We start from the raw sequence: 26218 nt of genomic DNA, 5'->3' as shown, positions 1-26218 counted from the left end.
GCTGAGGCAGCGTCCCACATACCACAACTAGAAGAATCCACAACGAAGAATATACAACTATGTACCGGGGGTGTTGGGGAGAAAAAGGAAATAATAAAATCTTTAAAAAAAAAAAAAAAGTCTATCAGAGATGCATAATGACATATTAACAGATTAAATGACACAGCTCTGAGATTTGCTTTAACAAATACTCCAGGAAGTAAAAATAAAGGAAAAAAAGTGGGAGAAACAGATGAAACAGAAATGAAAAGATGTTGGTAAGTGTTGAAGCTGGGAGAAGGATTTATAAAGAAAGTACATATACTTTGCTCTTTAATTTTGTGTTTGAAAACTTCCAAAATAAAAAGTTTTAGACAGTCCCAGGAGTTTTTAGTTCAAGAGAAGGGCTAAGCTTTACTTTTCTGTCTACAGCCTTATGCTTTGCTGAAAGGTTTGAATACAAACTAAGTTCAAAGCTTATAATTCTGTTTCATTTGCAAAGTTTTTATTATGACCTTTTATTAAGAGCTCATAAATGACACTTTTAATCTGGCTCTGTTTACTACTTTTTCCCTCCAGGAATTCCCCCAAAGTTATAAAAAATAAAAATCTATAAATATACATTGAGCATTATGCAGTTTTTACACAATAGTGGGGTCAGCGTTTCAGTGTCTCTCATCCAGAACAGAATGACGGCAGTGCAGCCTCCGAAATCTCGACAGCAGAAACGTCCCCTCTTCCAAACCTTTAGCATGAGGCCTTCGACAGGGGTTTGCTCTGGATGGTGACGGCCAAAGAGGACCTGCAGAGATGCTGACTGGGATGGCCGCTCCCGAGAGCAGTGTGAACAGCAAGCCGGGAAGGCTCCAGCCCTGCATGTGCCATGGCTCAAACCCGGGTTTAAACTCAGCAGGCCAAGAATCGCCAAGAGCCAAATCACAGACTCTGAGGGCTCAGCACAGGCTCAATCCGACTGCTTTCAACCGGAAGAATTTCACGTCACTACCAACATGAAAAACTCTTATTTGGTGCAGAGTCGGGGAATCTGATTTTCTCACTAGCATCCCCTCTTCAGTTGCTGACACGCAGCTCTCTCCTTCCAGGCGATGGGATGGAGCGCCCTAGAGAACAGTGAGGCCAGAGGAACACGGAGCCTGCTGTCTAGTCACCAAGTTTTTTGAGTTTTCAAATTCACCAGGAGGATGGAAGATCAGGAAATGACTGTGGAAGCTGAGTGTAAGGAGGTTCAATACGGACCGTCGGATGCTAACCTAGGGAACTCCCCGTTTATCCTGCAGGAACCTCCAGGTATCGCCGGCATATTTCTCCCTTGGACTTGGTTTTAAAATCTCTTCCTTTGGGGACCAGCCAAAGTGTATCAGCTCGCCCAGCATCTTCCTTAAACACTTGTACTTTGGTTTGTAGGGTACATCAGGGATGAAGCCGTCTTCCCCCAAGAAGCAAGGAGGCTGAACAGATTCAGACCTGCTCCTGGAAGCAGACCTTGGCTTGGCCTGCAGGCTCCCCTCAGCCCACTTCCACCATAAGGTGGGAACATGGCCTCCCCTCCACGCCAGCCTTCCAGCAGACTGGCCAGGTTACAAAGCCAGGCCCAGCTCTCAAAATCTCATCCCTCCCCCCACCCCTATCAAATCCTTTTCCTGTTTAAAATCAATGATTCCTCTATCAAGTCACAGCATGATATATCCACCGATCTAGGCTCTTGTCAGAGAAAACCTCTTTCCCAGGATGGGGCAGGACTTGGTAGTTCCCCAGCACACATCCCACCGAGGGACAAATCTGTCAGGAGAGTGCTGCCCGGCTTTAGGGAGCTTTCATCAGACGCTGAGAGAACCCTTACGAGTCACTCTCCTCCACATGAAGGTCTCTGCTCCCGCCTCCTGACTCCTGCCAGCCCTAGGTCAGGGCTGTGGTGTGTGGCCTCCTGTTTCCAACATGATGATGGAGGGCAAAGTCACCTCCGATCAGCTCAACAGGGCACTTGGAGCCCATGTGAGGAGAGAAACAAGAATGAGGTTCTAGGATGATAAATTGGTGCCATAAATTATTTGTGAGTCAATAAAAGGGGTCTAGACATCCTGAAAAACAAACCAGGCAAACAGTCTTTCTGGCAGGAGGCAAAGCAGGCCCAGAACCCTCTCTTTCCTACCGCCTTCCCAGGTCGGTCTTCCAGGTCTCCAAGGAATCAAGTCCCATGACAGTGAATGAAGTCACCGGCTGCTCCTATACCCCACAGTATGGCCTGGTTGATTAAGAAAGCCTCATTATTACCATCATAGCTTTCTCACCCCAAACATCCAGTGGCAATAGGTCATCTTTATATAGAGTTTGCTATTAAAATCATGCCCGGTCACACTCTGGCAGCCTGGGCATGACCACGAGGAGGCCACCCTCTCTTCTTCCCTTGAGTGGCTTTAACTCCCCAAGGAGGGTGGTGTCCACGTTCCTGTACAAGGCAGGCTTCCTTTCAGCTCACGAGAGGGACCTAGAAAGAAGAGGAATCCATGGAGCCTGCCTGGTGGAGGCCCCACCTGCTCTCCTTCTAGAGGGGAACTCCAGGGCCGTGAGGGTTGGTCCCCAAGCTGCAGGACACTCAACCTCCATGGAATGAGAGGTACATACGGGAGATGAGGAAGGAGAAGAGAAGGGAAAATACTTCCTCTCCCCAACGTGCAGACCCACTGTGAGCCTCTCCTTTCCGCCAAGGAGCAGAGAAGACCACCTCGGTTGGCCGGAGATGCCTCTCAGCACCCCAGCCTCCAACTCACTTCTTCCTGCGGATCTTGGGTTTCTTCACGGGCCGTAGATAGGGGTTATCGATGATGTTCTCCTCCCCGTTCCGGCTCCCCGGCAAGGAGGGGTTCTGCTGCAGGACGGAGGTGTTCTCCTTCTCGGCTCCAGAATCATCCTTTGAGCAAAAACCGAAACAAAGCAAAAACACCAATGGCATGAGGAAAGAGATCATGCCCATAATAAGAAGCACGATCAGCATCCCTTTCATTGAGAAATTTGAAGCCCAGGGACCAGCTTCTCTGCAACATGCCTATCTCTGCCCTGGAAGAAATGAGGCCCAGGCCCGCCTGGCTCTCAGAGGAAGACGCAACCAACCGCTTTGACACAGTCGGGCACAGAAAACAAAGCCTTGAAGCTCTTGAGAAGGCAGGGACATGAGTGAGAAAGGACAGAGACCCAGGAGCGGCAGGGAGTCAGGGGCTAAAATTTAGATGCCTCAGGGAGGACGCCTGGCCTGTGGGGTGATAAAGAAAAAGAGAAGTGACTCTGATGCCTCACAGGACTGAGACACAGGGCCAGAACAAATCACGTGCACGGGGCGTCTCCCGGACTGAAGCTGATGTAAATCATAACAGACCCCCCACGCTGTTCTCAAATATCTGCTACTTGCAACATGGTACCGACAATCATATTGCAGCAGAGGCCAGAAACTTCTCGAGCCCTGAGGGTGCCCACCAAGGCAAAGCAGAGCATGCAGAAGCCAACACTGAACGCCACTGATCGCCCCATCTGTGAGCTGTGAGCAGGTCTTTCAGTGTTTATTTTTTGAGGAAAGTGATTTTGGAGAAAAGTTTATAAGTTTACATATATTCAATATCCCACTTCAGAGTTTTTTTTAAATCACAACTGTGTATAGACATAGAAACAAGTAATATGTTGAAATTTTACAAACTGGTTCCAGGAATAGGGATGACTGACTCTCCTTCCCTTATTTATATTTTTGTCTATTTTCCAAGTTCTTTACAATGAGCAGAAGCTGCAAGGGAAGGAGGGTAAAGTCACATGAAGAACTTGACCTAGAAGCTCAGGCCTAGGTGACTGTGACCAGAAGAAGCTGGTTGGGCTGCGCCCCCTGGTGACAGGCCAAGGGTTCTGTCACTGAGATTCCTGTTCTGTAACTTGAGGCAAAAGAGGACCTCAACCAGGAGATTCTGCTGTCAAAAGACAGCAGGCTGAGGAGGCTGTGACCAGATGGCACGAAACGAACAGCAGGCTCTCCCACAGAGACCGCTGGCCCAGGATGCTGACACGAGCCTCAGGCTTAATGAACCTGAAGGAATCGCATCACTTCCAAGTTCCACCACACGCCCTCTCGCTGTCTCATCGATTCTGTTCTCCCCAAAGACCCAGTTCCATCCAGGGTCCCCGTGCTGACCCTCTCCAACACCAGAGCCGGTTGGACCACAAGGCAACCTAGAGCCATTGTGGACCTTCTGGAGGCTCTCTTGAAAGAGGATGGCTCCAGATCCACCTAGCTCATGCCAGACACGACGTCTGACCACAACCAGACCTGTTGGGTATCTGGCTCCCAACCTTTCTGAAGTTCTTGACGGCTGGATTTAGTCACTCACTCCCACCTCCCTCCTGTAACTTCTCTGTGGTGAACACCCTATCTTCGAAGTTACTGAAAGTTTACTTCAGCCGTGCCTTAAGTGTTTTCTGAGATATAAGGATGGAGGCAACATGGTCGGGGTGCTGAAAGGCCCACCTGGGACCACAGCTGGAGGGCACTGAGGTTCCCTCGATTCAATCACTATGCCTCACAAAGCCGGGATGTGGGTCCCGAGTCATGGACAACAGCTTCTCTTCTCCCAAGTAGAGCTTCTGGAAATGTCCCTTCAGGCACTGACAGCCTTGAGATGGGGAGGGGTAGATAAAGGAAGTACTAAACTGACAGATTTGCAAAAAAAAAAAAAAAAAAAAAAAAAAAACGTGGGAGAAGAGTCGTCCAGAGCTCCTTGAGCCTGGCAGGCCAGACTTAGCAACACATGGAACACATGTGGGCTCTAACGGACTCCACGCGCCTGGGGTGACTGCATCCAGTCTCACGGCTTTCAGTGCCATTTCCACACCCACAACTCCCACATGTACCGCTCCAGCCCTCACCTCTCCTGACTTCCAGGCTCACAGAGCCAACTGCTCCCTCAACATCCTCACCTGGGTGTCAAGTAAGCATCTCAAACTTAACGTGCCTGAAATGAACTCCGGACCTTCCCTATGCGTAAACAGCTCTGCTCGAGGTCCTCTGGGTCTCAGGTGATGGCAACTGCATCTTTCCAGGTGTTCAAGCCAAAACCTCCACAGTCATCCTTGCTTCTTTTCTTTCTCTGACATCTCACATCCAATCTGTTAGGAAAACTTCCTGGCCTTACCTTCAAAATACGGGCAGAATCTGACCACTTCCACTGCCTCTACTGTGACCACCCTGGTCGGACCTACCACTGTCTCTCGCCTAGCCTACTGCAGCAGCTTCCTAACGGCCCTCCCTCCACAGTCCATTCTCATCACAGCAGCCAGCGATCCCTGAAGAAGCTCAGCTATGTCCCTCTTCTGCTCCACACCCTTCCACGACTCCCATCTCACCCAGTTAAGAACTAGTTAAGAACCTAGTTCTAAAATCTGCCTATCAGGCTCTACCTGATCCGACCCCTCTCTCTCCCTCCCTGCTTGCCTGAGCCACAGCCACATTCGCCTTGGTGCTGTTCCTCAGGGCCTTTGCACCAGCTGTTCCCTTTCCAGAACACTCTTCCCCAGATATCCACATGGCTCACTTCCCCACCTCCTTCAAGTCTCTGCTCACGTCACCTTCTCAGTGATGTCCACCCTGAGCACCCGATTTAAAACTGAACCCTCCACCCTGCACCCTGGGTCTTCCCCTATGCAGTCCCCTCCCACACCACTTTCATCTTTAATATACTATATAATGAATTATTTATAGATTATATTTATTGTTGTTCCCCCACTGCCAATACGCAGGCTCCCAAAAGGCAGATATTTTGTTTCTTCTCGTTAGTGATGTGTCCTGAGCACCCAGAAAAGTGTCTGGCACAGGCCAGACACTAAATAATACTTGCTGAATAAATGAACGGTATACGGTTCATAAGAGAGTAAAAATTTAGGCACTGGGATTGCCCGCAGGAAGTAGCTAGCTCAAATGGATGAGAAAAAAAATTCTATTATACGCTAATTTTAAATAAATAGTCCCTTTATGTTCAAGTAGATGGAGAAACCAGAACCAGGTTAACCAAGTAACTACCTGGCAACAGTCCTTGAGGAAGGTGCTGTCATCTACAGATAAAGAGTAATTTAAAATAGCAGCTATTCAACTCACTGTAACAATGTCTGTAAATGCTAAAGATAGAAAACATCTAAATGTCCCAAAGGGACTGGTTAAATTCAATTGTTAACATCCATACGATGGAATCTGAGGAAACTGTGACGCATGAAGAAAAACTCCTTATATACAGACATGGAATGATCACCAAGATATATCAATAAGGGAAAAAAGCAAGGGGAAAACCATTTTGTGATTTGCTGTTCGTGTTTAAAACAGTAAAAAAACAATGTCTCTAGAAGACACACAAGAGGCTGGGGACACGGGTTGCTTTGGAAGAGGGAAAGTGGATGACAGGGAGTAAGGATGAGAGAAAGAATTGTCACCACACATCTTTTTGTACATTCTGAATTTTGAAACACATGGTTACATTTGCCAGTTCAACAAAATAACATGAACAAGTCCAATTGATCGTACATATGTTGTTGCTCTAAGTCTTTCTATTCATTTATTTTTTCACAGAAGAGCATGTGGTTGTATAGCCTAAAACAGCAGGGGTGGGAACAATGGGCGCCGTGAGCTGCCACGTGCCAGGCACCTGGTCTGCATCAGCTCATTTTACCTCAGGCTTCTTGCTTCCCATTGAGGTAGGAGTTCCTAATCCAATTTGTGCTTGTGAGGAAGCAGACTCAGAAGTTAGATAACGCAACCAAAGTCACATTGTCTGGAAGTACATGAGTCCGCATTTGAAGCCAGGCTAGTCTGACTCCGAGCGTCAGGTCTTTCTACTCCCTGCTGTCTGCTTTGGCCTCTCGGCATCCAGGAATCCTCGGGCAGCTCCTGGCATTCTTTCAGCCTTGGTTCACTCACCACCATGACCTCACCTATGTCCTTCCCTGGATGTTAGATAACATATCTGCAGGCCCTTTAACAACTTTGTACTTACAAAGGGATGGTGATGTTTGCTTAGAAGATTCCTCCTTCTCATAAGGTGAACCTCATCTTAGTCCATGACCCAATCACCATATCTCAGACCAAATTAACTGAGTCCAAAACAGAAGTGGAGAATAACAAGTTCCTCTGCTTTATGGAAAGCCATGGGCTCCCAGCCCTAATTCTGGAAGGAATAATCAACATTAAAGAAACGTGTGTTCAAGCAGGGAAGACCTGCAGCAATGTTAGAGACAGCACTGGCACTCCCCACCCGCACGCTGGAGCTGCTGGCTGCCACCTGGTGCACTGCACCTTAGAGAACAGGAGGAACACCTGGTCCAACTGCAATCACTAAGGCATCCTTTGCTTAAAAGCTAGGGCCAATCTTAAAGGATGGAAGGTGGTAACCTGACTATAAGGGTCCCGTAAGCCTTAAAGGCATTAGAGCTTCCAGCAGCTCTGTGGCTCTACTCGGCACTTTCTCCCAAGAAGCAGGATCAAGAGCAGAGCCTTATTCTTTTACTTGCCAAGCACAACACACTGATAACCGGAAAAGAACATCCACAAGTCCCAACGAGCGCATCTCACCCACCTTTGTCTCTGTGCCCCCACACTCTACCTCCTGCCCTGGGTATGAAATGTCCACGATAAGCCAAACCTTCCCTCTGGGCACTAGCTCCCGCGCCCTCTCACCTATCAAAGAACATCATTTCCAAACGATGCCTCCTCTCCTGCATCAATTTTCCCTCTCTACCAGATCATTCCCGCCAGCATACAGACCATATAAATCCTGTTATTCCTCTTATCTTAAAAAACAAACACAAAGAAAAAATAAAAACACCTCTCTTAACTGCTCAACTTCTCCCCTTTAGTTACTATTCCATTTTTCTCCACTTTACAGCAGAATTCCTTGAAACAACTCTCTATATAAGCACTGCCCACTGGAACTTTCCGCAGTGATATGTTCATATCTGCACTGCCCAGGGTGGTAGCCACTCGCCGTACATGGCTATTGGACACTTGATATGTGGCTAGGGTGACTAAGGAACTGCGTTTTTAGTTTATTCAATTTTAATTAATTTACATCTAAATAGCCACGTGTGGTTAGTGCCTACCATAATGGACAACTAAGTCTATACTCACTGACTACAGTTTCTCTTCTCCGATCACTCTGAATTCACTCCAGAAACCTTGCTCTTATGCTTACTGAAATCGCTCTTGTCAAGGTCACAAATTACATTCCCATTGCCGAATCGAATGGACAAATTCTCAGTCCTCATATTACTGGAACTAACTGCAGCTTTTTTTTTTTTCCTGAGGAAGACTGGCCCTGAGCTAACACCCGTGCCCATCTTCCTCTACTTTATATGTGGGACGCCTGCCACAGCGTGGCTTGACGAGCAGTGCTAGGCCCGCACTCCGGATCCGAACTGGCGAACCCCAGGCTGCCAAAGTGCAGCGTGTAAACTTACCCGCTGCGCCACTGGGCCGGCCCCTAACTGGAGCTTTTGACACAGCCGATCACTCTTTTCTCCCTGAAACACTTCCTTCCCTTGGTCTCCAGAACAGCACACCCTCCCAGTTCTCCCACCGCTCCGGCTGTGCCTTCTCCATCTCCTTGGCTGGTTCCTCCTCATCTCCTCACCCTCTGAACGTGGAGAGCTCCAGGGCTCAGTCCTGCCCCTCTTCTCTTTTGCATCCTCACTCACTCCCCAGGAGAGCTCATCTAGACTCACGGTGTTAGACACTGTCCACACGCTGATGACTCCCCAGTTTGCATCGCTAGCCCTAAGACTCCTCCAACTCCAGCTCCTACATCCTTCTCTCTACCTGACATCGCTGCCTGCCTGTCTAATAAGCATCTCAAACTTACCTCATCTAAACCTGAGCTCCTGGCTTTCCCTCATACACCTGTTCCACCCAACCACCTTTCCTATCTTGGCTGAAGGCAATTCCACCTTTCCTGTTGCTCAGGCAAAAAACCTTGCATTTATTTTTGACTCTTTCTCTCCCATCCACTCCATCAGTTGGCTCTGCTCTGAAAATAATCTAGAATTTGACCAAATAATCTACCTGACAATGTCTCATTATCTCCATTTCTACCACCATCTCGAAGTTTACTGCGACAGCCTCCTAAGTGGTCTCTGAACTTCTGCCCTTACCCTCTATAGTCTATTCTCAGCACAGCAACCTGACTGATCCTGCTCACAAACCGACCTCACATCCCGACCCACCTCTGTTCAGCATTTCCAATGGCTTCCACCTTACTGAGAAAAAGCCCAAGTGTTTAATACAGCCTTTAATATTTGACTCCCCCCAGGAGCTCTCTGACTTCATACCCTGCTTCTCTCCCCCTTGTTCACACCACTCTGGTGACCCTGATGGCCTTGTTGTTCTTTAACACAACAGCTCCCACCTCAGGGCCTTTGCATCTGCTGTTCCCTCTGCGAGAAATGCTCTACTCCGAGATATGTGCAAGCCTTCTTCTCTTCGGGTCTTTACTCAAATGTCACCTTCTCAGTCACCCTATCTAATACCACATCCCCTCAGGCCCATAGCTACTTCCTATCTCCTAATTTATTATATTTCCTTAGCTCCATGAAAGCAGGAAACTTTGTCTATTTTGTCTCCTACTAATTCCCCAGCACCTGGAACTTGCCTGGCTCTGGCAGGCCTTCATTCAATGTTTGCTGAATGAATGGATGAATCCCCAGGGCATGGGCTTATCTCTCAAGCTGGAGATCACGTCACACTGGGATCATTACAAACCCATCATGCAAAGCCTAACACAAAGCCAGAGACCCAGGGTAGGTCATGTCCAATTGCCATGGTGACCAGCTGCGGGCAGTATGGGCTAGTGTGGGGGGCCGCTGAAGCAGGCAGAAGGCAGGACCCACCGTGCTGATGTGAAGAGGGAGGTTCTCGGTGTCCGTCTGCTCATCCTGCTCCGAGGAATCCGTCTCCTCCATTTGTTGCATCTCCAGCTCAGACGGCAGAAGAGCCGTCAGGTAGGGGATGGTGAAGGGCCTGGCAGCAATCACTGGGGAATTGGAAGAGAGGCACGGTTCCACTGTCATGGAGTTCCGGCAGCTGGCCTGGAGCCTTCCAACAGATCAGTGAGCAGCACCGAGTGACAGTAATGGCACTGCACTCTGAGCACTTACCACGGGCCAGGCCATGTCCCTCAGGCTTTACATGTTATCTTTAATCCTCGCCGCCATCCTATTAAGTAAGTACAATTACCAACCCCATTTTATAGATGAGGAACCTGAGGCACGGAGAGGTTAAGTGGCTTGCTCAGGCACACAGAAAGTGGCAGAGCAGGATTTGAACTCGGGCAATATGACTTCAGAGCCCACTTTTACCAAGTACAGCTGAAATCAGACAGAACTGGGGCTAAAGCCTAGCAAAGCATCAGCTTAGTAATCTTGTACCCAGGGCCAGTTAACCCCTCTGGCCTCATTTCTAGAGCAAGGATATTGATCCTTTCAGCATGAAGGACTCAAGTCCAAATGCTGGACTTGAGAACTCCCCATGTAGGCATATTCAGTGATCTAGAGGGCATGTCAGGTAAGAGAGCGTTCCAGTTCTTCCAAAAAGCATTGCGGATGAGAAAAAGAAACTATTGATTAAAAAAATGAAAAGAAAATCTCACGTACACTTCTACGGCAGAACGTGATTATCAAGAGACACTCTAAGATTATTTTTAGATGTGGCTCGGATGTGGGGTCCTGTGGTCAGAAAGAGCTGGGTTTGAATGCTACCTACTCGCTGTGTGACCTTGGGTGAGCGTCTTCATTTCTCTTCTCTCTAAGCCTCGGCTTCCTATAATGATGGTGATAATGGCTCCTAACACAGGCTCACGTGAGGATTTAATTACAGTGTATGGGAAACAATTAGCACAGTGCCTGGCACTTAATAACTCTTAGCTGCTATTACTGCAGGGCCAGACACACAGCAAGCATTCAATAGGAACTTAATGACTGAATCACCCAAACCAAACTCCCTCTACCTTTGGAGAAACTGAGGCCTATGGAGATGAAGTAACTGATCACATGGCCAAATGGTAGTGCTGAGATGACAAATAAAATGAGATGGTACCTGTGAGAGGACATCGTGAAGGGCAAAGCCCGGCAGATGTTCCGTAACTGCCCTGTCCCCTGATGCCAGTGTCCCTTCTCCTACCAGGGCTGCCACTTCTACTGTCTGAACCTCTCTGGTATGAGCCTAGGGCTCAGTCACCCTTGAGGTAACCTAAACTCAGTGCACCTCAAGCGGCCAATCCTGATAGAGGCCGTTAGTGTTTTGGAGTTATCAGTTAGAGACAGGCCCTTAAGACCTGGGAAAAGAAGCCAGAAGTCTGAAGAACAAGCTAAAACCCAAGACAAGGACCAAGCTTATTCGTCTCTTCCTACCCTGCTGAGAGAAAGGGGAGATGGTGTGATTATCACAAAAGACAAGACAGAATCTACAGAGGGGAGAGACTCTCACGTGGAAACGTGCTGACGTCATCTTTGAAAAGACTCTGGGTCTCGCCTGTCTTGGCCATGAAACGGGTGAGTGCCCGCTCCACATCTCGCCTCTGGGATGCAGCCTTCTCCCGCAGGACCTGGTAGTCTGACACGGGCTCACGGTACGTCTAAAAGAGAAGAGCAAAGACACCAGAGTAGCATCAACGGGTCATTCTGCTCTCCCAGGGTCCCTGCCTTGGTGATGCCAGGTCCTTCCACCCTTTTGTGGATTGTACTGTCTTGTTTTGTCAAACCAACCCTCACAAAATGGACACATTGTCACAAAAGATCCCCTCAAAGAAATATAGACTGAAGACGCTAATGTAAGTGCAAGTGAACAAGAAAATGGCAGGCCTGACACTCCTCCTGCTCCTAATTACAAGCTTTTCAGCAATCATGTTAATGGAGAGAAAAACGATCAAGAGCTAATCAGAATGAGAAGTTGGCCAAAACAATCTTAAATTGTAATGGTAAGGGTGACATTTTACAAATGACCAAAAAAGAGCCAGTCCTGATGGCCTAGTGGTTAAAGTTCATCACGTTCTGCTTCAGTGGCCCGGGTTCAGTTCCCGGGTGTGGAGCCACACCACTGGTGTGTCAGCGGCCATGCTGTGGCAGCAGCTCACAGAGAACTAGAAGGACTGACAACTAGGATATATAACTATGTACTGGGGCTTTGGGGAGGGAAAAAAAGGAGAGGAAGATTGGTAACAGATGTTAGCTCAGGGCGAATCTTTCCCAGCAAATTAAAAAAAAGAAGGTATTACTGCATTTAAAAAAGAAATAAGTAATAAAATGACCAAAGAAGTAAATATTCTTCACGATACAGAGAGGATTTCTTTTTTTTTTTTTTTTTTTTAAAGATTTTATTTTTTCCTTTTTCTCCCCAAAGCCCCCCGGTACATTGTTGTGTATTCTTCGTTGTGGGTTCTTCTAGTTGTGGCATGTGGGACGCTGCCTCAGCGTGGTCTGATGAGCAGTGCCATGTCCACGCCCAGGATTCGAACTGACGAAACACTGGGCCGCCTGCAGCGGAGTGCGCGAACTTAACCACTCGGCCACGGGGCCAGCCCCCAGAGAGGATTTCTAAAGGAGGTACTTGGAAACATTTCCACTGCTATCAATGTTCATTCCAATGTGTTACCTATACAGTTCCCATATCTACATTTAAACAAAGTAACAGGATTTTATGACATGTTTAAAATCCCCAAATAAAGAATTTGAGTGGATTTTCAACATACTTGTTAAAAACTTTAAAATGCAAGATCTTACAATTATTTTTAAACTAAATGTTTGACACTCAAGAAGTTAGAAGTTTAATAGAAAATTTTAAACAAAATTCTTCGAATAACTGGTAGATGAGAATGAAAAAAATTAATTAATTTTATGAGTTATTATGGGCTACCAATGATGCCACATTTCTTTGTAATATACCTTTTTCAATTCTGAGAGCTATTAAAGGATCGAAATAAATTGATCTGAGAATCAAATCTCCAACCTATTATTCCATCAAGTATTAAACTAAGATTTTAAAACATAAAAAAAGCAGAGGCAATCACACAGCTGCCACCAAAAAGGAGCAAACAGGTTTCCTGAACCTTCAATAAGGGTCACACTATCTTTTAATGTACATTAGTTGAGTATAGTGTTACACTATAGAATTCATGTAAATAAGCAAACAAATATTAAAGTATGGGCTTAATATTTTTACTGATAGAGACACACTATAAAAGAGTCAGAGACTCTTGTGGGTTGAATTGTGTTGCCTAAAAAAAGATATGTTGAAGTCCTAACCCCCAGCACGTCAGAATATGATCCTATTTGGAAATAGGGTCACTGTAGGATATACTCAGTTAACATGAGATCATACTGGAACAGGGAGACGTTAAGCCAACGTGACTGGTGCCCTTGTAAGAAAACAGCCATGTGAAGACAGAAGACTGGAGTGTGGCATCTCTAAGCCAAGGAATGCCACAGACTGCCAACCACCCACCCAAAGCTGGGAAGAGGCAAGGAAGGGTTCTTCTACAGCTTTCAGAGGGAGTCTGCCAACACCCTGATCTTGGACATCTAGCCTCTGGAACTATAAGACAATAAGTTTCTGTTGTTCTAAGCCACCTACTTTGTTCTGGCAGCATTAGGACGCTAATTACAGACACAATGGTCAAGGGCAATGGCTGTGTTGCAATGGTGGGTGACCGTCTATTCCTCTCCCCCGTATCCACGTATCCATCACTACTCTGATAATAGACAGTGTTTCACTGTCAAATATAGGGTTTCTGGCCATGGCGAGTAGGATGTACATCCAGTACCTTGTATCAGTTTTAATATCTGCATTACGAATATATTTCTCAGCTGCTAAAATAGAACGCCATGTATTATTTCTCTGAATTTTATAGTTTATCATTGTTGACTTCTGAAATTTGTTATAAGTTACATATAAAAGAATTTGGATTGGATTTAATTTCAAATGTTTGAATATAGAGATGGGTGTGGGGAAATGTCCTGAAGGACTTGTTCCAACAGCCTGCGTGATGGCCATATTCGCACCAGTACGTGGTGTGGAGCCAGCCCTGGTGCTCTAGTGGTTAAGACTCGGTGTTCTCCCCACCTGGGCCCGGGTTCCTTTCCCGGACAGGGAACCACACCACTCGTCTGTCAGTTGTCATACTGTGGTGGCTGCGTGTTGCTGCCAGGCTGAAAGTTACGCCAGTGATATTTCAAATACCAGTGGGGTCACTCATGGTGGACAGATTTCAGTGGGACTTTCAGACGAAGACAGACTAGGAGGAAGGACCTGGCCACCCATTTCTGAAAAAACTGGCCATGAAAACCCTAAGAATAGCAGCAGAGCATCATCTGATACAGTGCCGGAAGGTGAGAGGACGGCGCAGAAAGACCGGGTAGAGTTCTGCTCTGCTGTACACAGGGCTGCTAGGAGTCAGAACTGACTCCACCGGACTAACAACAAAAATGTGGTGTAGACAAAGGAAGCGTGTGGAAGAACCGTGGGGACGCCTCTGCACACCCCTTCCCAAGGGAGGTGAAACTGCTAGTCCAGCAAATGAGAACACATTTGAACCACAGAGGACAACTTGACTTGTCCTCATACAGACCCAGAACTCAGTTACAAAAACTTCCTTTTCATGATATTACCAAGTATGTTTTAAATAAGTTTTCCTCCTTAATTTCAAAAGTAACTCTTTTCTATTATGGAAAATTTGGAAAATCTAGAAAAGCACACACAAAACAACAAAAGTTACCTATAATTCCACCAAGAATTGCTAAGAACATTTTGTGGAATACGTCTTTTCTCTGTGTGGCCAGGTAATTTTGTGTTTTGGTGGGACAGGTAAAATTGCACCAGCTTCCATTTCTTCGTTCACTATACTTTTGTCAGCAAACTGGAGAACATAATTCTCCATTGCCTAATTGTTTTTCAATGAGGAAAGACATTCTGGGTTCTGAACTACCCTTTTACCAACAAACTTTTGGACTCCAGTCTGAGAGTCCGTAGGAATTGACTCTGCTTTTGCATCCCTCACAGTCCTCAGCGCGGCCTCATCACTCACCGGAGTTTTGATGTAGGTGTGGGGGTCGGGGAACTCGGGAAAGTGGCTGGGGATGTGTGGTGGGTGGGGCCGGTTCTGCCCTGCCGTGAGGGCCTTGGGGGTCACTGGCTGGTTGGTCACTGGAGCTGCAACAGAGTCACAAGTGGTTACTCCTTCACCCAAAGCCCTGGGTCTCTACCCATACCCTCCTTTTCTCCAAGTCAATCCTGCACTTTAATGTTCTATACAACAGGCACCTTGTATTTCTATCGATAAAAGGCCTTTAATGGCTTGAGGATATGAGCAGGCCACCTCCACCATGCCCAGTCCTGCTGATGACCCAGGGTGACATTTCCATCTATGACAACCTGCTTGCATGCTTCTTAGGTAAGTGAGTGGATGGCGGTGCCAAGTTAACTACATGAAAGAGCATGCTGAGCAGCTAAGGAGGTGGGTGGGCTGCCAACTCTCTTTTCTTAGAACCCAGATAACAGAGACCTACAGTCAGCCACATAAGGAAGTGTGGGCTAATGACAGCAACAGGTGATTGAGAATGGTACCTTCTACTGCTACTTCGAGAGGGAAGTTCTTAAAAAAGATGCCAGCACGAAAAAAGTGAAAAAAAAAAAAAAATCTAGTGAATTCTCTCCAGGTCCTTTAGGCCCAAACTAGCTACTCCCAACCCAGTTTATGGCACTCAGTTTATCTACGGCAGAGGTCATCAAACTTTTTGTGTAAGAGAACAGAGAGTAAATATCTCAGGTTTTGAAAGCCACACAGTCTGTCACAACTACTCAATTCTACCATTAGTGTGAAAGTACCCAGAGATAGTAAGTAAACATGGCTGTGTTCCAATAAAACTTTATTTATAAAAACAAGCAGTGGCCTGCATTAGGCCTCCAGGCCTTAGTTTACTGACCCTTGATCTAAAGAACAAGAAGTTTCACATTTTTCAAGCAGCATCAATTGCTCTTCTGGGGAGGAAGCACAAGAACCACAGCAACAGCTCAGAGATGGTTTACTTTCTGGTGACCGAACTTCACATCCTAATCCTATGAGCCCAAATAAAGATTATATCGCAAGGAGCCCCAAATAATGGAAGGAAGCCTGCAGCAAGGAAGCAGCTACAAACCAATCCCTGCCCCATTCAGTTAGTTCATCCCACAGGCATTAATTGAGCACTTACTGAGTATCTCAGTTCAAAGTCACTTACGGGCAGTGATGACCATCCTCTGAGAGCGTTTTGCATAAGCAGGGAGAGTGTCCACATTAAAACCTAAGAAGCAGGAAAACAAAAATCACTGCCAAGACTACTGGATATTGAACACAGAAAGGGGAATAATACTGTGGTGAAATAGCTTAAATTCCTAACTCAAGTGCTTTGCAGCCACTCAAAAGAAGTTTCAGCAGAATCCCCCAACAGGGAGTTAGGAGGTCTCTCAAAGGGGTTCAGAGGGACCCTCTTTTGATAACTCTCTCAAGCTAAAAGCAAACCAGGAGACTCATGAGGGAATTCCACGGCTGACTGCTGGGGACTCCTCTGTCCCATAACTCCAACTCAGCTGCATCGAAGAATTGGAAACTGGAGGCGTACTCACCCATCTCGACAAGTGTGACCACAATATCTGACAGTGTGGGCTGGGTCCGGGCTGTGTGCTCACAGTAAGACTTGGCACTCCTCCCAATTTCTGAAATGTCTAGGGAAGGATCACAGCATAAAGTCTCATTCTCGGTTCAAGAAAAGTTAAACACAGAATTACCATATGAGCCAGCAATTCCACTCCTAGGTACACACCCAAGCAAACTGAAAACAGGGACTCAAACGGATACTTGTACACCAATGTTCACAGCAGCATTGTTCACAATAGCCAAAAGGTGGAAACAACACCGTGCCACCAACAGATGAATGGATAAACAAGACGTGGTCTATACGTGCAATGGAATATCATTCAGCTTTCAAAAGGAATGAAATTCTGACACACGCTACAACATGGGTGAACTATGAAAACATTATGTTAAGTGAAATGAACCAGACACAGAAAGCCAAATATTTTAAGATTCTACTTATATGAAGTACTTAGAAAAAAGAAAATTCATAGAGAGGAAAAGTAGATTGAGGCTACCAGGGGCTGAGGGGAGAGGAAACGGGGAGTCATCGTTTACGGATTCATAGTTTCTGTTTAGAATGATGAAAAAGTTCTGGAAATGGATAGTGTTGATGGTTGCAGAACATTGTGAACGTATTTAATGCTGCTAAATTCTACACTTAAAATTGGTTAAATTTGGGGGCCAGCCCCATGGCCTAATGGTTAAGTTTGGCATGCTCCACTTTGGCAGCCTGAGCTCAGTTTCTGGGCACAGACCTATGCCACTTGTCAGCAGCCATGCTGTGGTGGTGACGCACATACAAAACAGAGGAAGACTGGCACAGATGTTAGCTCAGGGCGAATCTTCCTCAAGCAAAAAGAGGAAGATTGGCAATAGATGTTAGCTCAGGGTGAATCCTTCTCAGCAAAAAAAAAAAAAAAAGGTGAAATTGGTAAATGTTATGTTATGTATATCTTGCCACACGCACACAAAAAGTCTTATTCTCTAGAGGGCAAGTTTTTGTTTCTTCTGCCTGAAGCTGAACCTCTATTTAAGAGGTATGTTAAAGTCCTTCAGGGGAAAGAAGAAGTATGAAGCTGGGGGCCATGAACGGGCTTCAGAGGTGGATGGGCAGTTCCATGAAGGCTCTGAAATTGTGCTGAATTTTCCATACAAAAAAAGCCTTTTTCTGGGGATGGGATCACAGAGTTCATCAGATGTAAAAGGGGCCCAAAAAGGTAAGGGGCCTAATGGCTCAGAAGCTAAGAGCGAGTGGTGCTTCAGAGGGAAGGCGTCTACCTGAAGACCTACCACCAACACGCCACGCTGCTCTGAGCAGGTCATTAACATCGGCCTCTACATAGGAAAACGGTGGGCAGTATCTGTTTACTGTGGGGAAATCTAATTAGAATCCTGGTAGAACATCTTAGAAATAAGCCAGGGGGCGGTTAAAATATCTTCACCTATTTGGCTTTTTTCATGCCAGCAGGTGCCAGGATGTCAAAGGATACGTACAAGAAATGTAGAAAACAACACGGAGACTTTGCTCTGAACCCAGTCTAAGATTGGGGTCCCTAGAAACAAAGCAATTGTAGTCAACAAGCACAATTCTGTCCGATGCTTATAACTAACACGAATCCTAAAACTTTGCTATCCAGAGCTCTGGACAACATGGAGGTGCTCAAGTCTTAGCAAGCCCTCAGTTTAAGCCGTCCATCCTTGGCGTTCCTTTGGCTGAAGGGGCCGACTTTTATACTGTTTTCAAATCTCTTAGTTCTAATACTCACCTTTCCAACACAAGTATTTCAGCTCCATCCCCTTTAGTGGCAACCATTTCTTCTGAGAGAAAAAAGGCCTCATCCAGCGGCATGAGAAAGAACCGCCTCAACCATGAGGCCCTTTACACTCCGAATGGTGAGATCTTTTCAAGGACTGTATTCTTATCTGTTGGGAACTATGAGTCCATTCCTTTAGGACAAACATTCTCAGGGCGTTCCAGGAATCCCAGGGCCTCCCTGAAATCCTTTCCAAAGTCCACAGGTCAAAACTATTTTCATAATAAAATTAAGACATTCTTTGAGTTTTTCCTTCTCATTCTCTCATGTAGTTTTCTGGAGGCTATATGACCTGTGATGACATCACAGCTCTGCTGGATAATGGAATGTGTGCTTGTGCATTCTTATGTTTAAAAATATTCTCAGTTTTCTTTTCTGATGTGGCAAATATCTGTATAGCATATAAAGCCCATGTATACAAAACTCTTCAGGGTCCTCAATATTTAAGAGTCTAAAGGGGTTCTGAGACCAAAAAGGTTCAGATCGCTGCTTTAGGAAAACATTTGGTATTTAAACGTCTAAACATCAGCTGCAGAGAGCATCCCATGTCATGCCCTCCCTGGGGAACCCACATCTAGTGACTGATGAAGAACTGGAGTACAAACGCAGGGCCTTTGTGGCCTGATGTGGGATACTGATGGGTAATAAGCTATTCAGAGCTCCCCAGGGAGTTGCCTAATTCTTTGCTTGGCCTGAATTGCAGTTCAGCTTCTCCCTCTGCCTAAACCTTTCTCTCACTTCCACTCATAGGTGTTGATCCCCTTAAAAACACCTTACAGGGCCTGGCCCCGTGGCTGAGTGGTTAAGTTCCTGTTCTCCACTTCAGCGGCCCAGGGTTTCACCGGTTCGAATCCTGGGTGCAGACATGGCACTGCTCATCAGGCCATGCTGAAGTGGCATCCCACATGCCACAACTAGAAGGACCCACAACTAAGAATACATGACTATGTACAGGGGGGCTTTGGGGAGAAAAAGGAAATAAATAAAATCTTTAAAAAAAAAAGGAACAAATGTTCACTTTAAAAAAAAACAAAAACAACTTACATACACTCATCCCCATGCCATCCTACTCAAAAAAAATAAGGTCCAAACAGGGAAACATGTTGTATATGCAGCAAAGCCTAGGTGAGACTATTCTACGTCCCTAAACCTTAAGACACTTCCTTTTAAAAGTGGTTTCTTCAGGGCTGGCTCGATGGCCGAGTGGTTAAGTTCGTGGCTCTGCTTTGGCAGCCTGGGGTTTCACCGGCTTGGATCCCAGGCGCAGACATGGCACCGCTCATCAGGCCATGCTGAGGCAGCGTCCCATATAGCACAACCAGAGGCACTCACAACTAGAATAGACAACGAAGTACTGGGGCTTTGGGGAGAAGAAGAAGAAAAACAAAGGAGTGGCAACAGATGTTAGCTCAGGTGCTAATCTTAAAAAAAAAAAGTGTTTTTTTCCATTCTATAAAACTTATTCACCCTCACTCTTTGTATCACATAATATAACATTTGGTTATATAATGTGTGGCATCTATTTCATGGGAATTAATCCAGACTCTCCAGCAAACTGTAAGTTCTTTGAGTATAGAGAGCAAAAAGCACTAAGAACAGCACCCACAAGTCATCGAGGTTACAATGTTCCCAGCATCGATTGCTTTATAAAGATATGTCTCACTTATATCCACAACTCCATTAGATGTAAATTATTAACCCATTGCACAAATGAGGAAACTGAGGTTCAGGAGGTTTAGTGAAAGAGTGTTAAGTGACAGAGTAACGACTTACACCCAGGTCTATCTGATTCTAAAGCCTGTAAGTCACTTTACTATACTCTCCTCTTCCTTCTTCAATCCTCTCTAACACTATCACAACGCACGAGACAGAACAGACGTTTGGTTGCCTCGAAGAAGGCCTAATGTTTGCCAGTACTCACAGCTCTGCAGCATCTCTGTCAATGTTTCCACAGATGCTTTCTCAGCGCTCTCAAACCCTGCCTCTGTCAGCAAGGAGCTCACAACCACTTGCAGGGTTCGCCTCCGAGCCAGATGGTAGTTATCAGCAGGGTTAGTAGACTGTTTACTTCCTGATCTCTGTGAATCAGCAGCCCAGAAAGAGAGAAGATTTTCATCCACAGGACAGGGAGGAAATCACATGTTTCACACATCGTCAATGACAAGCAAAGGTTCTTTTGCTAAATATTTAACAGTGCTTAAGAAAATGTGGTAGCCCCCGATGTTTAGACTTCCAGATCTTGACTGAGTGATAAGTGAACACCCAAGGGACTCTAAATACAGAGAAAGCCTTTCTGTTTACCTAAAACTTAAAATTCCAGTAACACAAATTGGTTGTTTTTTACTTTTTATTTTAACAGATTATCAGAATATATTACATAACTAAAGAAACACTCATGATGGGAGTGAATTCATGTCTACCTCTCAGAAAAAAAAATCTCTCGTTCCTCCCCTCTCTACACCATTTCACTAACAAGAAAATTAAAACAACACACGATGCAGAGGAGAGGAGGGCGAAGGATAACGAGAAAAGCAAGAGAGCTAAATATTTTGAAACAGGAATCCCGCCCAACTTTGGCTGGCCAATAAGGAGGCGAAAACGGCCTCTTCGGACCAATCAGGAGGTGTTCCGGGTTCCCAACACCCACCAGGGAACGAGCCAATCAGTACACAGGTCCACCAACTCAGGAGGCCGCCGCCAAGTCCCAAGGAGGGGGGGCACGTACGGCCTGAAAGACCCTCCTCCACTCGGAGCTTATGGTGGGGCTGGATTTCTGGGTATGAGCTTGTTACCCAGGCTAGAGGAAAGTTACAGAATGCCCAGACACTCTCGGCTTCGGCCCCGCGCCTCCCGCCCTTACCGTTCCGGAGCTGCCGGCCCCGGCAGTGGCCGCCGTGTCGGCCATCTTGCTCGGCGTAATGTGCGCAAGCGCAGGGCAGGATGGGACTTGTAGTCGCGGGGCGGGGCGGCACGGCGAGGCGGCGGGGCGGCGCGAGCCCTCAAGCCCAGAAGGGGGTGCACCTGATGACCCCGGCTCACGTGACCTTCTGTGAGCAACGGGTTCCTGGGGCCCCGAATTGGCCAGGAAGATGCGCCATCGGTTTCACACCTCTTTCAAGATGAAATCGTTTCTCTTAAAGAGCACACCCCTGGAACGCTCCAAACTTGCCTGTTAGCAACACCTAGCTGGGTCCCGCCCAGTCCCAGTGACACTCTCTGGGATGGGGTCTGGGAATCTGTATTGTTAAGCTCTCCGGGTGATTCTCCTGAGCGGGAAACTTGGGAAACCTTATTTTGTGCTGACAGCTCCGCAGTTCCAAAGTCCAACTTGGAACCAGAGCCTAACGAACACCTAGTGCAGGTCTTCCTCTGCATCCCGCTACCTTCTTGCCCTCAGTCAATCCGCAGGTATTTGCGGGGCGAACCGGGAGGCGCAGGCGGCGGGAGGCTGTCCCTTGCCTGCCTCACTCCCAGGGCGTGGCGTCCACGCGGCGCCTGTGGTTTTCCGCTGTCACTCGCCCGTCAGTCCCTTTGGATGGGGTTCTTCGTGCGGTGACAGCACCGCGCCTCATTCGTCTCCGTTTGCGGGCGCCTGGCGGGACGCAGACGCTGGGTTTGAATCCCAACACTCGCCAGCTGTGGGACTTCGGGCACGTTAACCTTACTGTGCCTCAGTTTCCCCTTTTGTGAAACTGGGCTGGGATTGAAAGCAGGGGGGAAAATGAGCTAATTTACACAAAGGGTCTGCCACGGTGCCAGAGTTGGAGTAAGAGGTCAAGAAACAGCGCCTAACGTTGTTGTTTATTTCCCGGAAAGCGCGCGGATGGACGCGGAATGCCCAGAAGGCAGAAGTCTGGGAACCTGCGCCGCGACTGCCCTGCAGCGCGCACCTGAGCCTGGGGGCTCCCCCGCCCCTCGTCTAGGGCACGGGGGGCGGGGCCTGCAGGCGGGGGGCGCGGCGCAGGGTGAGCCGCGGGGCCGCGCCAGGAGGAGTCGGGGCCCAAACTTTAGCTGAGTCGAGCACCCAGCCCCTTTGTCTCCCCCGCCCCCTCTTCCCCACTTCCTGCCCAGCTTTAAACTCGGGATCTGCGGCGCGGAGCGCACTTTGTAAACACGCCGCGCCTGCGGGGGTGGAGACTGGTTCGGTTTGGGCGCTTGCGGGAGGGGTGCACACCCCCCCCCCCCCGCGGCTGGAAGTTGCGACCCCCCCACCCCCCACCTGCCCAAAGACAGAAGACAGAGGCGGCGGGAGAGAGTGTCTGCGGCCACAATCGGTGCTCCGGGGGGCTCACCTGCCGTGAAGGTAGGCTTGAGGGCTGGAGAAACCAAGACAGAGGGAGTGTCAGCATCTCCCTCCTTCGCTGAGGCCTCCAGCTCAGGCTGGTCACTCGGGGTAGGGGGGTCGGAGATGGGTGGGTTAAGGAGGTCACCGCACCCTCATCACCTCCCCGTTGTCCCCCGAAGCTCGGCTCATTTTCTCTCTGAGTGAGGTGTTTGCAAGTAGCTGAAGGACAGAGAAGCCCCTTAAAGTCCTCAGCCCGCTATATCCACACAGTGTGCCTCCAAGCTGACCTGGAAGCCTAGTGGCTTCGCTGGGCTATTGTTCTTCATACTTCGGATGCGGGGGCGGGGAGGCTAGTAGGAGGGCAGAACCAGTGTGGGCAAGGAGACTTCGGGTCCTCCTGCCAGCCAGGGCAGAGGGAGGAGGCCAGAGGATGGGATGGAAGGAGGGACCCCTCAGTGTTGGTGCCTCTGGTGTCTGATGGATACACAAGTGATGGCCTTAGTCTCTTCTGTGTCTTTTAATGTGTCAGCAAGAGAAATAACTGAAGAAATAGGTTGCTGCTACTAAGGGAGCATTAACGTATTCATTTGCAAACATTAATTGGGCACTTACTATGTGTCTGGGATGGTATGGGATGCTGAGGGTGCAGTGATGTTCATCATCGACAGCTAGTGTGGGTCATAGACTGACAAAGATAGGGTACCAAGTTGGAGTGGCCGGGAATGCTTCAGAGGGAAGACGACTTTTGAGCTGGATTCTGAATGATGAAAGTCACTGGGCAGAGAAGTGGTGGGAAGTCATTGGGGGTACTTGTTTGTTCTACGGAGCTGTGCTGAAGCCTGACAGTGTTGTGGGGCACTGGGATACAATGAGGACCCAGATGCGGTTCCTGCTCTCTCTAACCCAATATCTAGGCATGAAAAAGAGGTGGGAATGAACAAGATGAATTCCGGGAAAGGCAAGTTTCTGGGCTGATCCCTAAGAACTCAGAAGTTCCCAGCTGGGTGCAACTGGGAGAGTCCACCCGAGGGTGATGTGACAGTGCACACAATCTTGGAGCACCCACAGCCCATCTCTGGACTCTAGGACTGTTTCCTCTAACAAATGCTTGCTCTGTGCCCCCCAACTCAGTATTCTTTGGGACCAGACCATGGGTGATGAGAACAGGAGCCCCCTTTGCTTTCCTGCAGATTCTTCTGCTCTTTCAATTCTGGGGCTGCTTTGAGAGTTGATGGACACATCACCTGTTTGCTGTGGCCTTACTCCGCCTGCACAGGCTAGATGTTGGGGATGTAATGGAAAACAAGTCAGAGCTTCTACCCCCCTGCAATTCGGAATCGAAAGGATCTCTGAGAATTCCAGGAGGGTCCCAGTCTATGTCCAGTCCTTGAGACCATGACCTCCGTGGTCCCAAGCGCCTTCTCTTTCCTGTTTCCTTCCTTTGAGAGCTCAGAATATTAGCTAACACTATATAGCACTGGCAGGTGCTCTTCTAAATGTTGTAGGTGTAATGTCTCATTTGATCCTCCCAGCAGTCCTATGAGGTAAGCACTAGGCTTATCTCCACTTTGTAGGTGAGGCAGCTCAGGCACAGAGGAGATGTGTGATTTTCCTAAAGAGGACATCAGAAATAAATGGCAGAGCTGCGATTTAAACCCAGGTCACTTGATTTGGGGGGCCCTGTTCTTAACCATTAGGCTAGCCTGCTTCCATGACTGACCACATAGAATGTGCACTTGAGCCAGGGGCTTAAGAATTTCCGAAAGGGAGTCCACGGTCCTGTATCTTGGGTGATAAAGAGGACAGCAATCTGTTAGCTGAGTGTGGGTGCTGGTACTGTTTGCAAGGAGCCCCACCAGGCCCGGGGGCCATAGGGTTATGGCGACTGTACAGAGCTTGTATCCTTTCTGAATGGCCCTGTGTGTGTGTGTGTGTGTGTGTGTGTGTGTGTTTTCCTGAGTAAGCCTCACTCACTAAGAGGAACAAACCAAGGTTTGATGCAAGAAAGAACACAGCATGAATGTCATGTGCCAGCATCTGGGGTTGTGGAAAACCAAGACACCTCTTTTGTTGGGAATCTTTAAGAATCACGCAGACCCTCATATTCTAGATTCCAAGAGGAACAGTCCAACTTGGTAGCTAAGGAAGGAAGATGGTCAAGGAGTGGAAGCAATCTTAAGTTGCTCACTCCTCTTCCCAAAGGTGCACCTGTGTGTCTAACCCCATCCCTCCAAGCAGGCTGGGACACTGCTTATGATGTGAGCCAGGCCTCAGCAGAGGTTCCATGGGAACCCATTTTTCCATTGCCTCTCTGAAACTCTAGGTTTCTCACAAGAGCCTTCTGCACTGATCTGGGGAGGCCCCAAGACGGTCCCTCTCTGCCAGCAATCAAACCACCTCGTGCCTCCGTCTTTGAGAAAGGGGGGGTGTGTTGGGGGGATGGGTGTTGATGCTGGAAGTTACGGGTACAGGTGGCCACACCGAGATAACAGGTAAGCCCGATGTACCAGGCTGCTCCTCTGCCACACACACACAGCCCTTCCTCCCTCAGCATAGGGTGGGGTGCAGTGGAACCCTTGGCATGCCCCGGCCCCCTACCCAGGCGCTGGGGAGAACAGGTTGTACTCTTGAGAAAACCACAAGAGGAAGTTTAGGGAGGGCTGGGGGTGGGGAAAGTTCTGGGGCCCCTGCCAAGTTTCCCTTTCTCTGCTGAGTGGTGGTAGGTGTGTTTATTTTGGTGTGTTTCTCTTGCCCTCAAAGACATTTAAATTTTAAACTCTCTTGAGTTTCAAAGAGCCGTCAAGCCCTGCCCCATTGCAGCAGGGGGCCAAAGACACCCTGGAAAAGGGATTGGAACAAGGTACCTCTTTGTTGATTTCCCCCTGGATTCCTACCGGTTGGGAAAGGCTGATTAACCCTAGAAGGTCTCCCTTTCTCCTTCTCTCTGCCCTTTCACCTTTCTCTTCCCCGAAGCATTCCCTACAGCCCTTAATCTCAGAGGCATGTGGTTATAATGGCCATTTAGGAGCTGAATGATATTGCCAGGAGCAACACATCTTGCTACGTATTTTACCTGCCTTATCTCAGTTAATAGTCACCACAACTCCAGGTAGTAAATACCTCTACCCTCAATTTACAGATGAGGGAACAGGCTCAGAAAGGCTAAGAAACTTCCCTGAGGTCACGCAGCTAGTCATTAGAAGAGCCCAGCTTTGAACACTTGTCTGCCTGATTTCAAAGCCAGTGCCCTTGACATCTAAATTAACCCCCAAATCAGAGCATCAGCTTCCCCAACATATCAGACCCTGAACAATAGGGACATTGAGATCCAAAGGCGTTTTAAAAGTGATGCTGCAGGTGTGGGGAGAGGATGAGCTTTGGGCACAGAATTAGCAGGGATTCCTTGAAAGTTCATCTATTTAAAAAGGATAACCGAGTGAGAAAAAGAT

The 26218-nt window shown here is 47.7% G+C and overlaps 2 protein-coding genes across 4 annotated transcripts in view; one reads left to right on the top strand and one right to left on the bottom strand.

The window, feature by feature from the left end:
• Nucleotides 1-462: 462 nt before the first annotated feature.
• On the bottom strand, nt 463-21667 carry TAF8 (TATA-box binding protein associated factor 8). 2 transcript variants are annotated; one of them, XM_005603911.4, is made up of 9 exons: nt 21345-21667; nt 20406-20562; nt 16661-16759; nt 16276-16338; nt 15084-15208; nt 11492-11639; nt 9898-10040; nt 2769-2908; nt 463-2485 (listed from the first exon to the last, which is right to left on the bottom strand). In XM_005603911.4, the coding sequence occupies exons 1-9, from the start codon at nt 21387-21389 to the stop codon at nt 2473-2475; spliced, it is 933 nt and encodes a 310-aa protein (XP_005603968.1). In that variant the 5' UTR covers nt 21390-21667; the 3' UTR covers nt 463-2472. The 2 variants fall into 2 exon arrangements, with proteins under 2 accessions (XP_005603968.1, XP_023480694.1); XM_023624926.2 differs by lacking the exons at nt 463-2485; nt 2769-2908 and adding an exon at nt 6462-7184 and having other exon boundaries at nt 21345-21471.
• A 634-nt stretch (nt 21668-22301) lies between these two features.
• The window catches only part of CCND3 (cyclin D3), an 84685-nt gene continuing 80768 nt past the window's right edge, over nt 22302-26218 (top strand). The window contains exon 1 of one of the 2 annotated variants that reach the window (XM_005603910.4): nt 22302-22787. The gene's annotated coding sequence lies outside the window, so the exon portion shown is untranslated. The remainder of the gene's footprint in view (nt 22788-26218) is intronic. The other variant, XM_023624929.2, reaches the window with a different exon arrangement.

This window comes from Equus caballus, chromosome 20, assembly GCF_041296265.1.
Source record: "Equus caballus isolate H_3958 breed thoroughbred chromosome 20, TB-T2T, whole genome shotgun sequence".
NCBI lineage: Eukaryota > Metazoa > Chordata > Mammalia > Perissodactyla > Equidae > Equus > Equus caballus.
This window is presented reverse-complemented; position numbering and strand designations above follow the sequence as displayed.